We start from the raw sequence: 25071 nt of genomic DNA on the forward strand, positions 1-25071 counted from the left end.
GTGCTCCACTTTTTGAGTTAAGGGGTTCCCTGCCAGGCGGTGAGTCGTATGTGTGTTTGCGTGTCATACACACGGCTCTCTCTCTCTCTCTTGGCGGCAGCTCCAGGCTTCTCTGTTGCAGGCACGATGCTCATCTTTGAAAGTGCCCGTTTGCGCTCCCAGCTCGTCCGCAGGTCACCAGCGTCGACACTTGATCGGTTGCGCTGGTTACGCGCTCTCTCCTTCCCCGTGCTCTCCTTAGGCGGTGCACGATTGCGCTCGCAGCTCGTCCGCTGGTCGCCAGTGCCAACACTCTTGCTCGGTTGCGCCGGTTACGCACTCTCTCTCCTCTGTGCTCTCCTTCGGCGGTGCACGATTGCGCTCGCAACTCGTCCGCTGGCCGCCAGTGCCGACACTCTTGCCCACGTGGTATGTATGGTAATACTGGGAGTACCAGCTTTTGGCGACAGACTCTCTCAATAACGAAATAAAATAAAAATTTTAAACGAACAAAAAAAAAACTCCGCGACCTGTGGCTTCTCCCGATGCAGCTCCCTATCAATGTGCCTGTCACAGGGGCAAATCCCCGGAGCCTGCCACTTGCAGAACTCGACACTGTTGATCCTTGTAGACTTGACCTTTTCTGGTGTGCGCTCGGGGTTCAGAGTCCGCAAGTCCGCTGGTCTGCAGCTGATCCTTTGAGTAGCAGCTGGCTTGCGCTATGCTCGCATGGGGCCCCTCGCCCCGCTCTTCCTCCAGGAGGGCTCCTGCTGTGAGCTGCTCGTCGCAGCTCCTCACTTTCAAAATTGTATTCACACACCTCTGAACTTCTCTTAACTCTTATTGTTTAGTACAATACAACTTATCGAAATCCTTGATTCTGCAAGCGACTCAAAACATCAGGATAAATGTAGAATACAACTTTCAGCGATACTCTGTCGGGTCAGCGCCGAACTCGACACCTAACAACACATCGCCCTTCTCCTCTGCAAGACTCGACATCCATTGTTGATTGCGGGGCCCACCCCCGGACCTTGTCGCAGCAAGACTGAGTTGCGTGTTTTGTGTCCTTGCTTATACAGTGAGGGAAAAAAGTATTTGATCCCCTGATGATTTTGTACGTTTGCGCACTGACAAAGAAATGATCAGTCTATAATTTTAATGGTAGGTTTATTTGAACAGTGAGAGACAGAATAACAACAACACAATCCAGAAAAACGCATGTCAAAAATTTTATAAATTGATTTGCATTTTATTGAGGGAAATAAGTATTTGACCCCTTTGCAAAACATGACTTAGTACTTGGTTGCAAAACCCTTGTTGGCAATCACAGAGGTCAGACGTTTCTTGTAGTTGGCCACCAGGTTTGCACACATCTCAGGAGGGATTTTGTCCCACTCCTCTTTGCAGATCTTCTCCAAGTCATTAAGGTTTCGAGGCTGACGTTTGGCAACTCGAACCTTCAGCTCCCTCCACAGATTTTCTATGGGATTAAGGTCTGGAGACTGGCTAGGCCACTCCAGGACCTTAATGTGCTTCTTCTTGAGCCACTCCTTTGTTGCCTTGGCCGTGTGTTTTGGGTCATTGTCATGCTGGAATACCCATCCATGACCCATTTTCAATGCCCTGGCTGAGGGAAGGAGGTTCTCACCCAAGATTTGACGATACATGGCCCCGTCCATCGTCCCTTTGATGCGGTGAAGTTGTCCTGTCCCCTTAGCAGAAAAACACGCCCAAAGCATAATGTTTCCACCTCCATGTTTGACGGTGGGGATGGTGTTCTTGGGGTCATAGGCAGCATTCCTCCTCCTCCAAACACGGCGAGTTGAGTTGATGTCAAAGAGCTCTATTCTGGTCTCATCTGACCACAACACTTTCACCCAGTTGTCCTCTGAATCATTCAGATGTTCATTGGCAAACTTCAGACGGGCATGTATATGTGCTTTCTTGAGCAGGGGGACCTTGCGGGCGCTGCAGGATTTCAGTCCTTCACGGCATAGTGTGTTACCAACTGTTTTCTTGGTGACAATGGTCCCAGCTGCCTTGAGATCATTGACAAGATACTCCCGTGTAGTTCTGGGCTGATTCCTCACCGTTCTCATGATCATTGCAACTCCACGAGGTGAGATCTTGCATGGAGCCCCAGGCCGAGGGAGATTGACAGTTATTTTGTGTTTCTTACATTGGCGAATAATCGCACAAACTGTTGTCACATTCTCACCAAGCTGCTTGGCGATGGTCTTGTAGCCCATTCCAGCCTTGTGTAGGTCTACAATCTTGTCCCTGACATCCTTGGAGAGCTCTTTGGTCTTGGCCATGGTGGAGAGTTTGGAATCTGATTGATTGATTGCTTCTGTAAACAGGTGTCTTTTTTACAGGTAACAAGCTGAGATTAGGAGCACTCCCTTTAAGAGTGTGCTCCTAATCTCAGCTCGTTACCTGTATAAAAGACACCTAGGAGCCAGAAATCTTTCCGATTGAGAGGGGGTCAAATACTTATTTCCCTCATTAAAATGCAAATCAATTTATAACATTTTTGACATGTATTTTTCTGGATTTTTTGTTGTTATTCTGTCTCTCACTGTTCAAATAAACCTACCATTAAAATTATATACTGATCATTTCTTTGTCAGTGGGCAAACGTACAAAATAAGCAGGGGATCAAATACTTTTTTCCCTCACTGTATGTGAAATTCTCCCCCCTCTGCGCGTCTCTCGCGAAAAAAAAAAGAATCCATTTGTCTCGTTCTCCTCCCGCGGCCACAGCCGCCTGGTTGCCCCTCTCATCCTTTTGACTGGCTGCTTTCCATCACCATGTTTATGGTTTTTTGTTTGCGTTCCCCCCCCCTCTGCCTTCGTGGTGTTTGCTATCTCAAGGGGAGGGCGCCCTCCCTTCATACGTAATTTATTGCTACCATGTGTTTTGTCTGCTCCTGGAAGACAAAGGCGGTTGGTGAGGCTGTGATCCTATGGTATACATATTTTCTTGGTCGTGTGTGATTGACCTATTTCGACTTGTATCTCTTTTGAATATCTCTAGGTCTAATACTTCATAATTATTATTTGGTTTATGTTTAACCAAGATTTGTGATGTACCATAGTTGTTACCACAGGTATTCCGAGGATTTTGTAAAATTTTGTTCTCCGCCTGTGTCGCCAAGGATCCGTGCTTCTTATTCGAGTTATATTGTCATATCCTGACTAAAGCTTTTGTGACTGCCATAATTCATATTCTTTGGTTCTTTCGGTAAAGTCACGTAGATAGAAAGATACAATAATATATATAAGGTGAATAAGTAATAATAAAAGCCACTAATGTAGACTGCAGTCTGGTTCTTAATCTGAGAGTGTACCCTTTCATGCCCCATGCTCACCCCGATTGATTATTAAAAATAACCCCCTTTAAAAAAGTTTTTTTAAAACAACGGTTTCATTTAAAAGTACACTGAAAAGTGAAAAGTTTTTTTTTCAGCCGTCACCAGCTGATCAGAATATGTTTTGACATTTATAAGTAAAAAAATTAACCCGTAAAAACAAAGTTTTTCACTATAAATACTTTATATGCGTGGCGGCTAGAGTCCTCTCGTCCTCTGGCTTGAGATGGCTGCCACCTATGGGTCAGATGATTGCCTGCCACCATTAAGCAATTGGTACTTAAATATTATTATTTTTTTCCTAAAAAGTGTAAAATTTTTGAAAATTTTTTTCACGAAAATACATTGTCACGCACAACGAGTCTGTGTGCAAAATGTCAGCTCGATTGGATCACGGGAAGTGGGTTAAAAAACGACTGAAAGATTTGCACGGTCGTAAGCGCGCAAGCAAGCAAGCGCGCAAGTGAACTTAATATAAAGGATTTAAAAATAAAACCATGGGGCGCTCCTTTAATATTTGAATGCATGAGTTGCTTTATAATTTGTTAGTTTGATAAAAGTGTATTTATGTGATAAAATGTACGTCAAAAATATATGTAATCATTTTTAGTAGAAGGGAAAATGTTGATAATGATGTCATTTGACGATGTAGTGTAGAACATTTACAAGTGTTTTGAGTATAAATGGTATAGTGTATAGCAGATTGTATAATAATAAATAGTATAAAAGTGTAATGTTTAATATAATGTATAAGGTAATATACAGTATCGTAATTGTATAGTGAATATACAGCAGTGTGGTATACAGTAGCGTGGGTAGAATAATGCATAGTGTAATATTACAATGTATAGTCTAAGGTGGTGTATATAATTTATATAATAATGCAGTATATAATTTAATGTTGGGTTTGTCTATGGCAGTATATAGTACGGGCTAGATCCGTGTGATGTAACGAAAAAGTTTAGCTGGAGGCATATTATATTTTTTGCGACATAGAATTGTAATGTTTGACTTACTGTTAGTAGCTCAGCTTATTGGAGAGTATATTTAGTATATTGATGATATTGATGTAGTTTATATTTTAGTTTTTTACGTGGTGGTTTGGCTGCTGCAGCTCCTTACTATTAAAATTCCTTCCCTTTATTACTGCTAACCCCACTTCCTCCCTTTGTTGCTGCAAATCCTACATAATGCACGGGCATAATAGGACTTTGACCCCCCCCCAACTCCTACGCATTCCACAAGTAGTGACTAATCCCATATCTGCATTTCCATAAATATGCTAAATTAATCTGTTGATATGCAAATTCCTTTATCAAGGCGCCCTTCCTCCTCTAACCCAGCTTAAATATACGCTGCCAAGCTTGGTGGTGTTCATTCAGACGCTGTCTTTCCGACAGACCTGTTCTTCACCTGAGGACGGCTGCTTGCGTTGTGGCCGAAACGTCGTGAGAATTGTATTTTATAATGTTTTATTTTAATTATTTTATTATTTCCCTTCTACGTGACTTTACCGAAAGAACCAAAAAGATGAATCCCTGCAGTCACGAAAGCTTTAAATCGAAATATAAATCTTAAATCTGTATTACTACCTCTTTCTACTGGTATCCGTGTTGAACTGCTTTTTTAATAACAGTTGACTGAAAAGTGATCCAATGTATAGCTAAACCCATTATGTATTTTACAACTTGCTATGGCAACTTGTATTGTTGGTCAGAGTATATTAGTTGAAGGGAAGATAAGTAGATAAATTACATGTAGATGTAATTACTATATATCGATAATAAAATCTGTCTTTGCCTATCCGATAATATAATAAAAGCGTAGTAGATTTGGTTCTAATTATTTTCAAGGTATTTTTCAAGTATTTCTAATTATTTTAGCTATTCTTTATGCATTTTTTTTTAATTTTCTTATCATAATCAAATCGACATGTGTGTTTTAATTGTTTAAATACTTATTCGTTATGTTGTGAAGTTATAACTTTTGATAAGTAAAATTTGATTCTCAAGATTTGCAGATCAATGGTGAACTTTGTATTTTTATTTAATACTAGCCTTTTTATTAGTGATACGTGATATTCCATATGACGCATATTCTTCATTGTCTAGGACCTTACACTTTACCTTTTTCTAGTTATATCAGATACCACTCCCTTCAAGCCATTTCATATTCTACTTTGTTCCAACTGATCAAAACCTAAATACTTGAATTTTAGCATGAAATAGTTTTGATGATTCCAAACGTGCTACTGAGACATCAAGCCATCTCAACCAACTAAGTAGCATCATGAGATTGGTAATAGCAAATAGATAGTCCAGATATATTATTAGAAATGTTACACTATTTTGTTATGCTATTGAGTAGCATTTGTTGTTAACTTTCTTTAGCTATTTTTCGTCATCGATTAAGATAATAGTGATATTAAAGGAACGCCCCACGGTTTTATTTTTTAGTTACAAATGTCCAAAAATATCGTGATGAGCTGGTGACGGGTGAACTAAAATGTATTTTTCACTTTTCAGTGCACTTTAAAATAAACCCGTTGTTTAAAAAAACTAAATGTAAGGAGTTTAATTTATTATTTTTAGTCTTTATTTTTAAATAAATTTTTAACAAGGAATATTGTAAAAAAAATATTTAAAGCTTTCGTGACTGCAGGGATTCATATTCTTGGTTCTTTAGGTAAAGTCACGTAGAAGGAAAATAATAAAATAATACAAATATAAAACAAGAAAATTCTCAAGACGTTTCGACTGCAACACAAGCAATCATCATCAGGTGTGAAATCCACAGAAAAAAAATGAAAAAAGTGGCGGTTTTTTCTTAACGTCTGCAGCACCACACTTGTGTTGCAGTCGAAATGTCGTAAGAATTGTATTGTTTCATATTTGTATTATTTTATTATTTCCCTTCTACGTGACTTTACCGAAAAAACCAAGAATATGGAATATTGTTTGATAGTTTTTAAAAATACTTGCAAAAAATACACAGTTCAAGGCTATGGTTAGTATGATGGTGAACCTGACACTTTATAACGAGCTCATATAGCTCAGAACTCCCGTCACTTTTTGCTGTGCACACTTGATCAATTTGATTCATTCCCTCAGGTATATTGAATGAGGGGTGATCTTCTATCCACACCAGCATGTGTAGATGTGGACTTGCACGATTTTGGAACTCGATTCGCCAGCATTAATCCTTCAAATTGACCACCAAACACTTAACGATTATTTATAAAAAAAAATCACAAGTGCGTTCAATCGAATAATGAAGTTCTTTACCTGAAAAAAGCAAAGAGTAATGTTGCCTCTCTTGCGAGGATCTTCTTCTTTAGAATGGCTGATGTAAATGCAGAGCAACAACTACAATTCACCTTGAGGTGGTTAAGCCAGACAACCGCGTCAGGAGCAATAGAGTGTTATCGCTGCGAAGTCGCCTTTGTATATTTGTGGATCGGGCATTGCGTCGTTATGTTGTACGGTCTGTTCTGAATGACAACAGCCGCACACTGGAGAGTTTATTTTTCATTTGTGCATCAGGTATTCGCATCTGCCATGGTTTGTAAGTTATTTTTAACTCCATTCAGCTCTCCAAGCTTAATGGGGGTTGATCTCGCATAGTTGAAGGTTAAGCGCATGGGTCCAGAAGGGCTTATGCGACTTCAAGCGATGACAAAGGGCGTTATTGAGGTCGTGGTGAATGGGAAGGCGACAGTTTTCCTTGATTCGCGGGACTTCCAATAGGGTTGCAGCGTCGTGGGGGAGGAGGTAGATTTTTTGACAGCACGGCAGCCCAGGGTGTTGGGGTCGCCTTGCGAGGGTGGCCTGGGTTAATGCGTCGATGTGGCGGCGTGTGCTGCGCATCTCAGGTGGGCATCGTGGGGCGCACGGGCACAGGGAAGTTGTCTCTCACCAGCTGCCTCTTCCACATAATGGAGGTGGCTGGTGGCTCCATCCGCATCGACAGCATCGACATCACCCCCATTGGCCTGCACGACTTATGCTCCAAGCTCACCATCACCCCGCAGGTGATCGACAGGGGGGCGCAGACACTTGGCAGCCGTGGGTTGTCCGGACACAGCACAACATTTTTAGATTACACGCACAAAATCTTGTGCCCCTTGACAGAGTCAAAATAAGACAAAGATCCCCCCGGTGTAGCCTCAACAGACCGTTGGGGCAAGTGCTGTGAGACAGAGCACCTTTGAAGGCCAGCACGGCACACGAGGTGGTGGGTGGCCAGCTCCATGCCTGGCCACATTGCACCAAGTACTTATTTCAGGACTGCTTCAGATATCCTTTGTTAATGTTGTTGGTTGTAAACGGGAATCGAACTCGGGTCACTAGGTTCGTCAATAAGTGCACAAACCACGATACTGACCATTACACTACCACTCCCCACAGCACACACACACGGGCAATTTTCTTAAATCTCCATGTCCACCAAATGATAGAAATGGGTACACAAGAGTTGGTGGACCGTCAGATCACGTGTGGTGTGGTAAAGTGGGAGGGGAAATCCAACTCTTTGCAAGACTTTAGACCAGTGTGGAAGAGTAGGCCAAATACCCCCTGAAAGGGCTCTCTAGAGCTCCCTCTTCTCAAGGCCCTTCCACCAGAAGCGCAGGGCTGCACCTTTGCCGGTTACTAAACTAAACCATTTTTCTTTTACTAGTGTAATGTGAGGATATATCCGGGTTGCTGATGGATCACACCTCGTTACGATGATTGGCTCTACCGGTCCTGGCCCATAGCCAATGGGGGGAAGTCTAGGGGCGTAGCCCTGACGTAATGGGAAGGTGACATCTGTAAGTAGAGGATTGGATCTGCTGGCTTTAGCCACAGCCAATGGGGGGACGAGTCAGAGGCGCGGTTCTGGGAACGTACGACGGAGTCTAGAAGATTCCATAGAGGTTAACCAGGATTGGTGGAAAGGTACCACGTGACCCAGGTATTAAAAAGGGTGGAGACGGACAACACGTGGTCAGATCTGGAACGAACGGAGGGTGAGGCCATGCTGGAGCGGGGTCCAGGCTGCCACGTGGCCGCGCGTGTCTCTCTCTCTCCCTCTCACGCTGTCTGTCAGCAGCGTGAAGGAGTAAGATAGGAGTGTTGTGAACGAAAGACAAATAAAGACCGGATTCCAGAAGTCGCTTCCACGACCTTTATTACACTAGTGTAATGTGAGGGTACACCTGGGTGATTAAGTGGCCACACCTGATTGATAATGATTGATTCTACCGGTCCCAGCCCATAACCAATGGGGAGAGGAGTAGGGGCGTGGCCCTGACGTAATGTGAAGGTTACACCTGGAAGAAGAGAATTGGCTCTGCTGGCCTCAGCCACAGCCAATGGGGAGACGAGTTAGGGGAATGGTCCTGGGATCTGGAAGATTCGAGGGAAGTTACCCAGGATTGGCTGACAGGCACCACGTGACCCAGGGATTAAAAGGGGTGGAGACGGGCAACACGTGGTCAGAACTGGAACGAACAAAGGGGGGAGCTACGCTGGAGCGGGGGGGTCCAGAGCCTGCCACGTGGCAGCGACAGTCATCTCTCTTACTCTCTATCCCTCCCTCATGCTGTCTGCCAACAGCGCGAAGGAGCCAGAAAGCAGAGGAACCAGTATGATGAGAACTGTGGAAGAAAGTTAATAAAGAACATTGATTCCAGAAGTTGCCTCCGCAACCTTTATTACACTAGGTAAGGCCCACTGAGCTATGTAGCTCTTTTTCACAAAAGACCTGGCCACAAATTTTAGCCCGATGAAGTGGCCTATTATGTGGAAATTTATAGCAGCCAAATACTCTAAAAGCATGTTTGTAAACGTGGAGGGAAAGACCAGTGGGTCTGCAGAACATAAAAACTCCAAATATCCAGCAGCAGGCATCAGGATCGGGTTAGAACCCACGATCTCCTGCATCTCAGGCGAGGTAGATGACATGCACAAATTGTTATTTTGTTATTCTGACCAAGCCGCGTCTTCTTCTCTTTCTGACCCGACCCAAGCCAGGACCCCGTTCGCATGAACCTGGATCCGTTTGGGCATCACAGTGACGAGGAGCTGTGGAGCACCCTGGAGATGGCACACCTGAAGGCCCACGTGCAGTCCCTGGAAGCAGGCCTTAACCACCCCATATCTAAGGGAGGGGAGAATCTCAAGTTTATTTGTGCTTTTTTGAAATCTCGCAAAAGAGAACATTCATTCAGTGTGTACATGTAACCATTTCATGTATCGGGCAATCCGTAGAGTATATTGTTTGTAAATAAGCATGACAGGAAGATGTCGTAAAATCAACCCGATAAAACAGACAGGCTTTCGGTGGAAACCTAAACCACAGAGTATCACAGACGGCGAAGGAAAGGCTGTTCAACCAATGCAATCGGCAAAAGAGAAGGAATCATATGTTGGATGATAGAATCAATCTTCATATGGCTGATGTCGATGTAGAGCAACAATTGTAATATTACATTGAGGCGGTTTGATACCTCCTTCGTATTTAGGAATGAAGCATCGAGTTGTCAAATGTGCCTTTGTCTGTTCTGCATGACCACAGTCGCCGCACACTGCTGCAGGGTTGTTTATTTTGCATTTGTGGATCAAGTAATTTCGCCTGCTATACCAGTGTATCAGTGCACTGGCATCGATTCGCCAACTGTACATCCCTCCTTGTCGAGCGTATACTGCGGTAGGGGTTGCACCTCCGTTGGGTGATCGATGGACACGCTGTTGCTACTTCTCCCGCAGCGTTGGGCAGAGGCAGCTCGTGTGCCTGGCGCGCACGCTGCTCCGTAAGAGCCGCATCCTCATCCTGGACGAGACCATGGCGGCCGTGGACCTGGAGACAGACGACTTCATCCAAGCGACGATCCGTGTTCACCATTGCACACTGCCTCAACACCGACATCGACTACACGCGTTGAGCCCACTTGCAGCCGGCACCCCGTCGTGCACAGCACCGCCTTCGGGGTCGCGACCTCTTGGGTCTCGCCAGACCATGGGCCCTCGGGAACCTTTTTGGCAGTATGAAGATAATAACAATTTTGTCCAGGTTTCTTCATTCCTACAACCTAGACAGTTGTCAATTTCCACACTACCCAAGTTTGGCCCAGTTAAGGTGGCCATACTCATAATCGCTGGTGCAATTTGATAATTAAAACACCGAAATGAGAGTTAATTGCTGGTAGAAAGATGCTCTTGTAGGCAGCTGTAAGATTTTTTTTTTTATAAAATCATCGTGTTGTATTACAGGCTCAAACACTGATTGGCCTGGCAGCCTGTGTCATCACTGTATCATGTGCATTTGATCTCCATCTCAGTGTTCTCTTCCTGTATTGCTTTCTCACAGAGGCTTTCATATACATTACTGTCTGAGAATGCCTGCCTACATATTGTCAATAGTGTAATTTCTTGAAAAATAATGCATTACAACTTCTTCCTCACTGCTGCTTGCCTTTGGCACGGTTTTCCCCTTTGATACCAAATCTTTTACTGCTGTTTAAATATTGTTCTATATCGGAGCCACGGGGACGTCTTCATCCAGCAGTGGGTTGTCAATTGGCTTAAATTGGATGCTATTCCCACCTTTGCAGGTGAAGTATTGGAAAATGACGGCAGGAAACTCCTTGACGGGAACACACTTCTTTTATTAAATCTTGACTTGTAACAATACAACGCGTGGCCTCTCTTCTTCACAATGCGCTTCTCTTGACTCTGGATTCTGTGCTGCTGGCTCTCTGTGCCTCGTGTAGACTCCGCGCCTCGGCTACACTCCTCTCTCGCCTCGTGTAGACTCTGCGCCTCTGCTACACTCTCCACTCGCCTCGTGTAGACTTTGCATCTCTCTCTCTGGCTACACCGTATGCATACTCGGCTCGTGTAGACCTTCCTCTCTCTCTGGCTACACCGTATGCATACTCGGCTCGTGTAGACCGTTCTCTCTCGCTGGCTACACACTATACATTACTCAGCTCGTGTAGACCGTTCTCTCTCGCTGGCTACACACTATACATTACTCAGCTCGTGTAGACCGTTCTCTCTCGCTGGCTACACACTATACATTACTCAGCTCGTGTAGACCGTTCTCTCTCGCTGGCTACACACTTATACCTTACTCTCCTCTACTCTCCATTACTCTCCATTACTCTCCTCTCCGGGCTCTATCTCTGCACCTTCGTCTTCATTCTTAGATGGTTCCACTTCTGCCCCTGCTCCTCTGTGCATCACCTTATATACCCCTTCTTCCCGGGAGACGGAGCGGATGCGGACCTCAACGTCGGCACCGCTCCTCAGTTACCCAATCCCCACGCGCTATCCCTACGATCCGGTTCCGCTCAGCGCGTGTTTCCACTCCCCGACCAATCACACCGCGCTGCTACCCGATCACTCCCTCTGGGCGCGTCACCGGCACACAGCCAATCAGCAGCACTACCCCCACCCGCGCACTGACGCCTGCTCCTCCCCGTCAGCGCGCGTCACCACACACACACCCGTACATACGCGCTGGCACACGACATATACACCCAGCGCGTATCACCACTACATCACCCCCTCCCACATAGCTCGCAGCCGGCCCGGCTGCTAACAACAACCAACCGCGATGATAAAACGACAACCAACAAAAAAAAACCCCGTAACCCCCCGAGTGTGCCCCGTAACATAACACAACAACAACAACAACAAGAATAACTATGTACAGATTGACAATGAACCCGAAAAGTCAACAATAACACGATACGAGCAAATTCGAAACGAACGCGCCCCACGTCCCTGCGACTACACGCAGTGACGAGGCGCTCCAACTGCCCCGACTCCTCACGAGGCAGGTCATGCAAAGTAGCACGACCTGGCGCGAGTCCGTCTGACTGGTCCATCGTATGGGGCGGGACACTGACGACCGTCCGGCGGTTCCGGCTGCTCCAGACGGCGCGGAACGGGCCTGAAAGGGCCGGCCCCGCCGCGGAGATCCGGCCGCCGGTGATCGGCAGCTGTCAGTTCCGAGACACCTGGGAGCAGATCAGGCGAAAATACGTGTGGATCAGGCAGAGACATTTCCCCCTCTGGGTCGCCGGTCACGTCACACGCCCGGCCATCACGACACAAGGGGAGGCCATATGGAGGCGAAAACGGTTTCAGTCGGGAGGGGTGAACGTACCAACGGCGCTTTCCCCACTTTATCTGAACGCACTGGGGCCGTGCAACGCGCACGACCTCCACGGGTCCCCTCCACGGTCTCAACAATTTAGGCGACGTAGCCAAGGGTGCCTGAGGGCAATGCAGCCAGGCCCTGTCACCTGGTTTCCATTCGTGCATGGACACCTTCCGTGCCCGCAACCGTTCATTAGCAATTTGGCGAGCCCGCGAATTAAGCCGCGCGGCCTCCCTCGCCTCTGTCAGCTTGTGAATATTAAACTTAATATGTTCTGCCAAATTAGAATTAGTTCGTGGGGCGGACAGGCCAAGTTGCGTTTCTATTGGCGGGTCAGCTTCCCGACCGTACATCAAATAGAATGGGGAAAACCCCGTAGCTGCATGGGGGGCCATTCTATACGCGGCAAGGACTCCCGGGACCTGCAGGTCCCAATCTACATGTGCCTCGCACACCTGCTGGCACAGCATGGAAGTCAAGGTTTTGTGGAGTCTCTCCACCATCCCGTCAGTCTGCGGGTGGTACGGGGAGGTACGCACCTTCTTGGTACCCAACAGATCGCACACCTCTTGCAACAATTTACTCGAAAAATGTTTACCTTGGTCGGTCAGCAGGCGTTCGGGAGCCCCCTTGTCCAGGACATAGCCCTGGACGAAGGCATCCGTCACAGCCGCTGCCGACTGGTTAGCGAGAGGCCACGCTATAGGCCATCGGGTAAAGTATTCGACCCCCACTAACAAATATTTATTCCCTCTCGGCGTGACTGGGAAGGGCCCCAAAATATCGAGTGCAACGAGCTCGTTGGTACGCGAGACCTGAATAGATTGCAGCGGTGGATTAGCTGCCACGGCCGGTGGTTTACGCCTGGCGCACTCAACGCACCCCTTCAGAATATGCACCACATCACTTCCCATTCCCGGCCAGTAATAGTCACGCTGAAGCAGGGCAAGCGTCTTGTTAACTCCCAAGTGCAAGAGGCGTTCGTGTGCCGCCAAGACAACCCTCCCCCTCACAGCGGAAGGCACCACGAGTGCGTTCCGCCGGGACAAACTGTCCCATTTCAATAACACGCCCTGCTCAAGTACATAGGAGCCGGTACGCTCCTGGTCCCCCTCGGGACCCCCAACCTTGCGGCGCAATGCTAGCAGCGAGCTGTCCGCCATCTGGAGGCGGCCCCATTCGCTGAGTGACAGCGAGAGCAGCGAGTCCCGACCCTGAGAGGCAGTGGAATCATCCCCGATCGGTGCGCCCGCTGTCGCAGCCAGTGCCCCCATCTCCCCCGCAAGCGTCGGTTTACAGCGCGCCGATCCCGACAAACACGCGCATTCATCACAAGGCAACAACCGCGACAAGCAATCGGCATTCGTGTGTCGCAACCCCTTACGGTACGTAGTCGTAAACTGATAGTCCTGGAGGACTTCCAACCAACGCGACAACTGGCCCGAGGGCTGGGCGACCCTCAATGAATACTGTAGCGCCGCGTGGTCCGTTCGGACTGTAAAGTGACGACCATAAAGATATGGCCTAAACTGCTGCACAAAAAAAACAATGGCAAGCAGCTCGCGACGGGTGACACAGTAGCGCTGCTCCGCCGGAGACAACACCCTACTACCGTAGGCGACAACTCTTTCGACACCCCCAACGACTTGGGATAGCACCCCCCCAATGCCCGTGTTGCTAGCATCCGTGTCCAGCAAAAAGGGACTGGCAAAATCGGGATAACACAAGGGTGGGGCACCCACCAAGGCGTCCCGGAGGGAGCGAAACGCGGCCTCCTCCTCCGGTCCCCATTTGAACTTCACTCCCTTCGCCGTTAGAGCGTGCAAGGGTTTTGCAATAGTGGCGAAGTGCTCAACGAACCGCCGATAATAAGAAGCAAACCCGATGAAACTACGCACGTCGGAAACGGACGTAGGTGTCGGCCACGAACCGACACAATCCGTCTTCGCGGGATCGGTGGAGATCCCCGAAGAATCGACAATGTGACCCAAGTATCTAACGGACCTACGAAGGAGGTGACATTTGGCCGGTTTAAATTTCAACTTAGCCGATCGCATTCGCAAGAACACCCCTCTCAATCGCCGGAGGTGTTCCTCAAACGTTTTACTGAAAACAATGACATCGTCCATATAAATCAAGCATGTATCCCACTGCAAGCCCGACAAAACCAGCTCCATAAGTCGCTGAAACGTCGCTGGAGAGGAGTGAAGTCCCATGGGTAACCGGTTAAACTGGAACAGCCCCCCTGGAGTCCGAAATGCTGTCTTAGGTTTCGACTCTTCGTCGAGCGGCAACTGCCAAAACCCCGATAACAAATCAAGAGTCGAAAAATATCGCGCACCAGACAATGCATCGAGGGACTCATCCATCCTGGGGAGCGGATACGCGTCAGCCACAGAGATCTTATTCAGGCGACGGAAATCAACGCAGAATCGCAGGGACCCGTCCTGCTTCTTAACCAGCACAATAGGCGCTCCCCACGGGCTAGAGGAGGGCGAAATAATATCGGCTTCTAGCATATCGTTAACAGCCGACTGAACATGTTCCTTCTCCACGGGACTCAGTCGGAAGGGATTTAGCCTGACCGGCGCCGCATCGCCCGTTTCAATGTGATGGTGCAACAAATCCGTGCACCCAATGTCATACTTATGTTTACTGAATACATCAGAGAATTCAATGAGCAACTCGCGCAGCGCACCCAACTGCGCCGCCGACAAATCGTCCGAGGCGGCACATAACGAATGGACCCACTCAAGGTCTTCCCTTGGCTCAACGTTCCGCGCGGGGCTCGAGCCCACCTGCGCAACCAACCCATCATCCCCAGGGACCTGCGCCGCGTGAGCCAGCACGGTGCCCTGCGGAATGACAGCTGGTCGCGACCCCGCGTTCAAAACCATCACAAACGGATCCCTGTCAGCCCGCACCAAAGTGTGAGCCACCGATAAATCAAGACCCCCAACAGCCTTGTTAGAAGGACCCAAAAGCATACTCTGTCCCGAAGCCTCCCTCACCCATGGTTTCCGCAACCGGAGGGGAATCAACATCTGTGAACCCGGGGGCACTTGCACTGTCTGCGTCGCCACCGCTTGTATCGTAGCGCACGCCGTCCGAATGTCAGTAGGGCCCGTCAAAAATGAAATCCGGCGACCCGATGGCAGTTCAATGCATCGTTGATCGATAAGAATTTTAATGGGCATTTTAGCCAAAAAGTCAGTGCCCAAAAGACACGGAACTGCCAAAGAAGACGAAACGAAAACGGGTCCCGACAATTTGATATCTCCAATGCAAATGGACGCCCTAACCTGACCGATAATGCCCAACGATCCCCCATTAGCGGCGTAAAATGGCACATCCACTGGAAGCAGCGGACGACATTGGACCGGAAGAATATTATAAATGAGGTCCGATATAATAGTTGCCGATGCCCCCGTGTCCACTAACACCCTAATCTCAACCCCATCAATAGATCCCGTAACAACGGACGAACCCGCCGAAGCAGCCACAATTCTATGCCCCAATTCCGCCCATTCAATGTCTCCCTGGTCCCGGCCGAACCCCCCTCGCCGAACCGAATCCCCGAACCTTAACCGGCCCTCCTCCGCCGCAACGCGGCGTCCCATGTGTGCCGAATAAACAGGCCGAGCGTGTGAGGTGCCGCGACTTGCCGGGGATTGTAGAGATGACTTGGGCTCTCGGTCGTCGTCCAGCCGAGCTCCCATGGCGCGCTGCCGCGGAGCACGGCACCCGGACGCCACGTGGCCCCGGAGGCCGCAGTTATAGCACGTGACGAGGGTCGGAGTAGATCTTGGTTGCTCCGACTTTCGGCCCGATCGCAGAGGCGACCGGGCCCCCGGCCTCCAGTCCCCTGGTCGTCCCGTGGCGAACGCCTCCTCTCGTGGGCTGACGACTTGGGGTTCGGCGACCACCAAACCCGGGGCTGCGACGACAGCAGCGTTGCAACCAACGCCTTGCTTCCGTTGTAGGGCCTCGTGCGCTTGAATACTCGTGGCGACTCTCAAAGAAGAAATATCAATCTCGTCAGCTGTGTTGATAGGGACCCCCAGGTCCTGCGCCAACTTGAGCAGCTGCTCCAAAACCATCGCGTCTTGGCCCTCCTCGTCCATCCGAGGGAACGCAGCATCAGCAAGAGCCAGCAACGCCGTGCGATAGGCCAGCGCGGTCTCCGTGGCCGCTTTCCGTCTTACGTAGAACTGATGGCGGCACGTAGAGGGAGGCCCGTAGACCCTGGCCAACAAACCCAGCGCATCCTTCAGCGTGGAGCGGTCCGACTTCCGTGCAGCCCTGAAGGCCGCGAGCGCATCGTCGTCCAGCATGGCGGGCAATGCCCGCAGCGCCGTAGCATCGGACCACGCTGACATCTCTTGATGCGCCAAAAACCTTCGCTGAAATTGGCCCCAGTCTCCGCCTTCCGCCTTGAAGGCTGACAACGTGGGCAGGCGCTGCTGAAAAATGAAGTCATCCGCCTTGTGGTTCCTCTCCGCCTGTCCGTCGGTGTCTAAGATGGCGGCTCCAGCAGCAGACGTAAGATGGCGGACCCCCTCGCGCGCTGATGACGTCGATGCGCGCGCTTGGGAACCCACCACCACGTGGCGCTCGCCGTTCCCGCCAAAAGTAGGCCCAGGCGCAATGGCGGGAATCCCCCATTCGTTTTGGCGGGAATCTGCGGGGCGACCTTGTAAAATGTCCCCCACCGTCCCCGCTCCTCCCGACGAGCTGATCTCCGCCAAGATGGACGCGGCGGCGAGCAGCAGCTCCGCCAGTCGGGAGTGCGCCTCACGAAGCCCGGCGTCTGTCCCCGGTCGCTCGGCCGGCGCCGTCGACGGACCCTGCAGCGTGGGCAAGTCCTCTTCCTCACCCCCCGCCACCAGCGGCCCCGAGTCGTCCAGGTCTTCCTCGCGGTCAATCCCGTGGGTCCTACGGGTCTTCCTCGTCTCCATACTTGGAAGCCCGTTTCACTTCTGACGCCAGATGAAGTATTGGAAAATGACGGCAGGAAACTCCTTGACGGGAACACACTTCTTTTATTAAATCTTGACTTGTAACAATACAACGCGTGGCCTCTCTTCTTCACAATGCGCTTCTCTTGACTCTGGATTCTGTGCTGCTGGCTCTCTGTGCCTCGTGTAGACTCCGCGCCTCGGCTACACTCCTCTCTCGCCTCGTGTAGACTCTGCGCCTCTGCTACACTCTCCACTCGCCTCGTGTAGACTTTGCATCTCTCTCTCTGGCTACACCGTATGCATACTCGGCTCGTGTAGACCTTCCTCTCTCTCTGGCTACACCGTATGCATACTCGGCTCGTGTAGACCGTTCTCTCTCGCTGGCTACACACTATACATTACTCAGCTCGTGTAGACCGTTCTCTCTCGCTGGCTACACACTATACATTACTCAGCTCGTGTAGACCGTTCTCTCTCGCTGGCTACACACTATACATTACTCAGCTCGTGTAGACCGTTCTCTCTCGCTGGCTACACACTTATACCTTACTCTCCTCTACTCTCCATTACTCTCCATTACTCTCCTCTCCGGGCTCTATCTCTGCACCTTCGTCTTCATTCTTAGATGGTTCCACTTCTGCCCCTGCTCCTCTGTGCATCACCTTATATACCCCTTCTTCCCGGGAGACGGAGCGGATGCGGACCTCAACGTCGGCACCGCTCCTCAGTTACCCAATCCCCACGCGCTATCCCTACGATCCGGTTCCGCTCAGCGCGTGTTTCCACTCCCCGACCAATCACACCGCGCTGCTACCCGATCACTCCCTCTGGGCGCGTCACCGGCACACAGCCAATCAGCAGCACTACCCCCACCCGCGCACTGACGCCTGCTCCTCCCCGTCAGCGCGCGTCACCACACACACACCCGTACATACGCGCTGGCACACGACATATACACCCAGCGCGTATCACCACTACACAGGTAGCACCATTTACAGCCGTTTTTTTGGCAAGAACGCGTGGCTAATGGCCACTTTTTCTGGCAATTCACACAAGACACTACAACCCTCGAGGTGCGTTCATTGGGTGTGCCAACGTGTGGTTTTCGTTTATTTTGAGTGCAAGGTTTAAAAAAGATTTTCATTTATAAACCTCTCAGGTTTTTTTGTTCTTACATAATTTTTGCAGTTTTTCTTTTAAGACCAAATTTTTGAATGGTAGTTCATTGCAACATTGCAGTAAAATAGTGCAAGGCTCTAGTTTATGCATCTCCCCATAGGTTATTGGAAATTTATCAAAATGACTCATGACTTGAATACGATATTTCATTCTACCTGTTTAAGAGTACATTTTACTCGCATAAGTATAAACGTAGCATGTAAATTAACATCCCACCTCCACCAGAGATGCATAATATCAAAGAATGCCATCTTCCATGAAGAGGATGTTACAGGCTGTGAAATTATTTGCTATATTTAGACAATAGCGAGCCGTATCAGTGCCTTAATGCCAAGATGATAAACTCTCTGGCACAACGGAATTGGGTTATTGACCATTGTATGGTCGCTGGTCTCTCTCCCGAGAACAATTGTTCCACAATAGATTTATGTTCTGCAATCATAACTTTTTAAGCACTTACAATCATACATTCCAAATGGTAAAGTATACCTTTAACACATTTACTCTGCACACGCACACACCCAATGAAAAGAGTAAATAAGATCAGGTGGCTGGGGGGAGAGAGGGATTCAAATCCAGATTTTAACTGCCTGTGATTGAACTGGGTTTTCAAGTGTAGTGAATCTGTTAACTATTTTAATTTTACCAGGTAAGGCCCACTGAGCTATACAGCTTTTTTTCAGAAGTGACTAGGCCACAAATAATAGCTCAAGGACATGGCTTATCACGCGGAAATTTATCTCAGCCGAGACGCACGTTTCTAAATGTGGACGAAGAAAAATCCACGCGACCATGGAAAAAGAGATGCGCCAACTCCAAATATACAGCCTTCGGGGTCTGAATCGAACCCACAACCTCCTGGATGATGTTATGGTCTCAGCTCAGTCAATATTCCCCACACCTCCAATTAGCACGGTTGGCTACGCATTGGTGACACTGAGACAATTGTGAAAATTCCCCATTCCCATGGTGTTGGATGAGCTTCATCAGGTAAAAATCCCGGTTCATAATTCATATTTTCAAAGTTCGTTCCATTGGAGGTTACTTTTCATCGAAATTAAAATGACACCGACGGGAAATGACCAGCTGTGTATCGACTGTCATAACTCTGACTTCCACAGGAATACATTTGCATTTTCATCAATGTCTTGTCTTCATTGTCAATACATCTGCGAAATTAGTTTAATTGAAATAAATTATACATTTACATGTAAAATGTTACAAGCACTGTACGTACATTGGCTAGGAGACACGAAATTATCGGTATGCTCACAATACGTGCGTTAAATAATGAGCATGAGAATGGATTTTTTGTACGTGTGGTGGTTCGCTTATTTAAACTTCGCAACCACAAGAGGTTCTAAATACACCACAGTGGCAGAGGAAGGCTTGTTCATTCTCGAGACAAATCGCAACCGAAATCGTGACAATTTATCATATGGCAAGGGGGGGGCGGGGAGTAAATGTTTACCCATTGGCGAGTGAGCTTCATCACCAGCTTAAGCTCTAAAGAAGTATCACACAAAGTGCTTCTCCAACCTGTTCGGTGAGTGTGTCGTAAATTAAAATGCTGTATTTTTATCAAGTCGGAAGATTGTAAAGCATGTGCCCTAGCCTTCTGTTATGGTATCAAAGTGAAGTGGATTAATATGCGTGCATGATCAAATAGCCGAAGAGATCTCATGCCACACTTTTGTACATGGGGCCAGATTGCATTCAAGTGCAATGTGATCATTGCACATTGCATGCTCTTCTTCTACGTCGTGTCTTCTGCCCAACCTGTACGGGCCTTTACCCGATATTCCGCACAGGCCCACCGCTTCTGCGATTGGCAGTGCCGCATCTTGAGGAGTAAGCATCGTGTTTTCTGCAGGGCATCTCAGGAGATGATCCACATTTAGAATCAACATGCGTTTCGAGTATTTGCTGTACATTTCCACTTCGTTGAACTATCATTTGTGATAGCCAGATCGCTTGTTAAAAATAACGATATAGCTCAGTGGGCCTTACCTGGTAAAATAAAAATAGTTTAGTATAGTTTTAATACATTAACCAGGGCGACCTGACTGGCGTGAACCGCAAACCTCTGCACTGTACGCCTCAACCAACGAGCGGATAAAGCCGCCCCTCCCCTTCATCCGCCCCTCCCCTCCATCCTCCCCTCCATCCACCATGAGCCCCCCCAGGCACCTCCCCCCTACAGACACAGGCCCCTCCCACTGTCGAGTGACGTCACGACCAACTGAGCGTTGCCTTCAGAGGGACAAACATTTATCCAAACCTTAATCCAAACCGTGAGGGAGACACTTGGACAGAAGGGAGACACGGACACATAAACACACCATAGACACACGGAGACACAACATAGAGAAGGCAGACACATGGAGACGCAGAAGAGAGACAAGTTTCTATTCTATTTGTAGCGGACACTCCTCACCAACACACGGAGACAGGCGAGGCTTCCAGTCATTTAATCCCACCTCTTCACCCACAGCGCTCTCCTCTTCTGCTGCTCTGTCCTCATCTGCTGCTCTCTTCTCTTCATCCACAGCTCCTGCCGACGTCTCCTGTGTGATGCCGCCACCGTGAAGCCGCTCAATGGGCGCCCCATCTACGACCTCGCCACCACCAAGCGACGGGGCCGACCCCGCTTCCCCCTCACCGCTCCCCACAAACACACCCTCACACAATTCCCCCCCCATAGAGCTCCGAGGGGAGGTCCCCTGGCTGGCAGGTTTTCACCCGAAAGCCCTCGTAGGGATAATCTTCACGGTTGGACGACCTCCCCCGATGCTAATTCGCACCGCGGCGCTGTGACCGGCGTTAAGATTGCATGGTCACGGCGGGGGGCTGACGTGCCACCACGGTTGAAACGCACCCCCCACACACACGTATCGGCGAGGCAGGCAGGGGTCCACAACCACGAACTAAGGGGAAGCCAGAGGGGGGGGGGGGGGGCTGATTGGCGTGGCGGTATGCTCGGGAACCTCCGGCGCGCCGCAGCGCGCGGCGAGCCTTGTTACGACAAGCCGCAGCTAATTGACATAACAAAAGCGCCCAGGGGCCGCCGCCGGCGCCACGGCCGGCGCGCGCCCATTGTTAAGGAAACCGGGAATGCGGCTTGACGGGTGCGACGACCTGATTGGCCAAGAGGGCTCTCAGGTCGGTGGCCTTTGATGTGGAGTACCGATAAAAGGGGAACGCAAACAGGGAGAGGCTCTCTTGCTCCAAAGTCAACCCACGGGACGGTCTCCAGCCCGGCCACTCGAACGTCCATGTGTCGAGTCAAGGTGCGCAGTGAGGACGAGATCAACGGAACGCCGTGGGTATCTAACCGTGAGTAAGCGGAAAGGGAGTTTAGGGATAGAGGCTAGAGGAACCAGAACCGCTTAAGACCTATCAAATCGGATAAATCCGGTACAGACCCTGGGACGATAGCGTAGACATGCCTTGCCGATCAATACGGACCCGACAGTAAATCGCAGCCTCGTGTGGTTTTACGAGTGGGTGAAAGTGCGTGGTGCTGTGTGTATGTGTGAGCGCTCGTAACGTGGGTGGTCGGTGCGTCCACGAGTACCCGCTCCGTCTGTCGCCGTGGAGATTTGTGCGGTGGGAGGGCTCACACCCACCGTAAATGCCTGTTCCGCGGTCCCTTTAAACGAGCGTTCTCGCCCGCTTGCGGAGGCGGGTGCGAGCAACGTCATTCGCCCTCCGACCCCTGACCCCCCGTTCAGAGCGTGTGATTGGCGGAGAGGCAACGCAGTGTTTACAGGCGTACGGGAGCCGGCGAATGTTTACAGGCGTACAGGAGCCGGCGACGAGCCATGCCTCTCACGCGAGCTCGCGGAGGTGCGGACCAGGGAGAGGCCTCGGGGGCCAGCGGCCCCAACACCTGTTATCCCGATGGCCCCCTCTTATCATTTGTGGCCAGGTTGCTTCTGAAAAAGAAGCGAATAGCTCAGTGGGCTTTACCTGCCATAAGAGTTTTTTTTGGGTTAGATCGCGTATATATATAAATATGTAGTCACGGCTAACTAGTAAGGGTTGTCACATAAACAGAACATGCCAATTCGTCACTAGTACAGCACGCCAGTTGTGTGTTGGAGAGCCAAGCCAAAACATTTACAATCTGAGTACGACGTTTCGCCAGTAATTACAACTAGCTTCATCAGGCGACAGCCAGATTTGTGGAGAAGTCCACCTGTTTTGTTTCTTATATAGAGGCGTAGATGTGGTGCCTCCTCCGTGTTTGTATTTGCAGCCAGCCAATTACTGCCTCTTTCCCTAATTGCTGGTGTCTCTGTCTGCTGTCTCCCAGGCCTCACGTTTGCACCTGCTCGTCCTGACCTGACCTCACTGTTTGCAAACCCGTACATGAATGCAACTGCTGTTTGCAAACCCTGCGCGTGTTACGCCACTACACTATTATTCTGCTCACTTCGCTCGCCAAAAGGACCAAGGGGACCAAAACATTTTACGCAGTTTTTCCAGATCGCGGGGGGCCTGCGCCCCTACCCCTGCGATGTGGAAGGGTCGACTGTAAAAATAATTTTAACCGTTCGGATAGCTACCGACTTAGTGCTGCGTGGAAGCAAATAATCAAATAATACATTGTTTAAATGCATGCCTATACAAGCCACCATACTTCAATAGGCATTACCATTGGTACGGCTATTTTAATACACAATGAACAGGAAGGACAAGATCAAAGGGGTCGTATAACACACATGCATAATGTACGTTGACTCATTAATCCCCCCCTCCCCACTTTGCGCAAAAGCAAAGAAGTGTGGTCACCACAACTACGCCTCTATATAAGTGTAGTAGAGTTACCCACTCGATATTCACAAACTCGGAGAGCAAATCGTTAACAAGGTTTTCCCGCTCAAACTAACGGTCAGGGTCTCACAAGCTGTGAGAGCTGACCGTAAACAAGGTTTTCCCGCGTGACCAAACGGTCAGGGTCAGATAGGGTGAATTGGGATCGAAAAGCATATTGGGAACGACCAATCACAGGGTTCCACAAGGTGGCCGGGGATTGGACAACCCGGCCACGAACAAGTATAAAGCCAGAGCGCTGAGAGCTCTCGGGGAGTGGGACTACACGAAGACCCAAGACGGCGGAAGAAGCCTAGGACCCTGGACCAAGCCCTCCAGCCCTTATCAGGGCTAGGGTTCAGAGTAACCAGTGGTCGGGAGACATCTCCCTAGGTCCAGTCAGAGGACACTGAAAGAGCGGGATATTATGTAGCCTGTAGGGTACGGGGGCTTGTACGTTCTGAGTGTAACGGGTGAGGGGACCGTATACCCCTCAGTGCATAGGGACTGTGTTAATAAGACGAATAAAAGTGTGTGCTACAAAAGACGTTGAAGAGTCCGTCTGTACAACACTACATAAGGAACGAAACAGGTGGACTTCTCCACAAATCTGGCTGTCACCTGATGAAGCTAGTTGTAATTACTTGCGAAACTTCGTACTCAGATTGTAAATGTTGTGGCATGGCTCTCTAGTAGTGATGAATTTGCACGTTCTGTTTACGTAACAACCCTTACTAGTTGGGTGTGTCGGGTGGTGGCGGGTTTTAACGACACATTTATATATTTACACAATCTTACCCAGAAAAAACTCTTATTGATGATATTGGTCGCAAAAGCCTACGTGTTAAATGGAGTTTACCTGGTAGGATGAAACTAGTTTAGTTTAATTCATATATATTTTTTAGTTATTTGTTTACCTTTACTACACTCTGCACTCCTATCATGTTTTTGTATTGTTGTAATGTTCTGACCCACCCCCAATTGAACATTTGTGAAAAATAGCTTCATAGCTCATCGGATTTCTCCAGTATAAATAGAGATTCTGATTTCACTTGACTCGAGTGTGATTGCAAAGTGACAGAAGCTCGTGATTATTGGCGTGATGGCCTGCGAGCAACTGTGACCCCACCTGCGTTCTGTCTGCGTTTGCAGACAACCGGATATTGGTAACATGTCCACCGTGACGCGTTGTGACCTCTCGCCCGACGACGGCCTGCCGGAGGAGGAGGCCAGCCCGTCCTGCTCGGGCGGCTTTTGTCGGAAGGGGCCGCATTGATCGGCGGCCGACAAGGCCCTCCTGAAGGCCCAGGATAAACTTTCTAAGACCCGGTTGAGAACGCGCCAATTATTCCAGGATCTGTGGCGGGACGCCGCTGTGGTCGCCGCCGCCAAGGAGTGGAAGGAGGAGGAAAAGGAGTGGAGCGCGGAAGCAGGAGCTCACAATAAGGTGTCCAAATGGCCTTTTGGCAACAGATGGAGGTGCAATAGGAACTCGTCCCACAAGGTCAGCAGACCAGGTGAGGGGATTGAACTTGGCCCAGTTGCGAGGGACGGGTGGGGGGGGGTACGGCGCGCGGTCAGAGACTCACCCGGTCTCAGGTAATGCTAAA

The 25071-nt window shown here is 49.2% G+C and overlaps 1 protein-coding gene across 1 annotated transcript; it reads left to right on the forward strand.

Moving 5' to 3' along the window:
- The first annotated feature begins 126 nt into the window (after positions 1–126).
- On the forward strand, positions 127–24737 carry LOC144946582 (ATP-binding cassette sub-family C member 2-like). The gene is made up of 6 exons (XM_078875599.1): positions 127–282; positions 7225–7383; positions 9368–9516; positions 10103–10227; positions 22378–22492; positions 24614–24737. Exons 1-6 carry the CDS (start codon positions 127–129, stop codon positions 24735–24737), a joined length of 828 nt encoding a protein of 275 aa, XP_078731725.1.
- The last annotated feature ends 334 nt before the right edge of the window (positions 24738–25071 follow it).

Source organism: Lampetra fluviatilis, chromosome 41 (assembly GCF_964198595.1).
Source record: "Lampetra fluviatilis chromosome 41, kcLamFluv1.1, whole genome shotgun sequence".
NCBI classification, from domain to species: Eukaryota; Metazoa; Chordata; class Hyperoartia; order Petromyzontiformes; family Petromyzontidae; genus Lampetra; species Lampetra fluviatilis.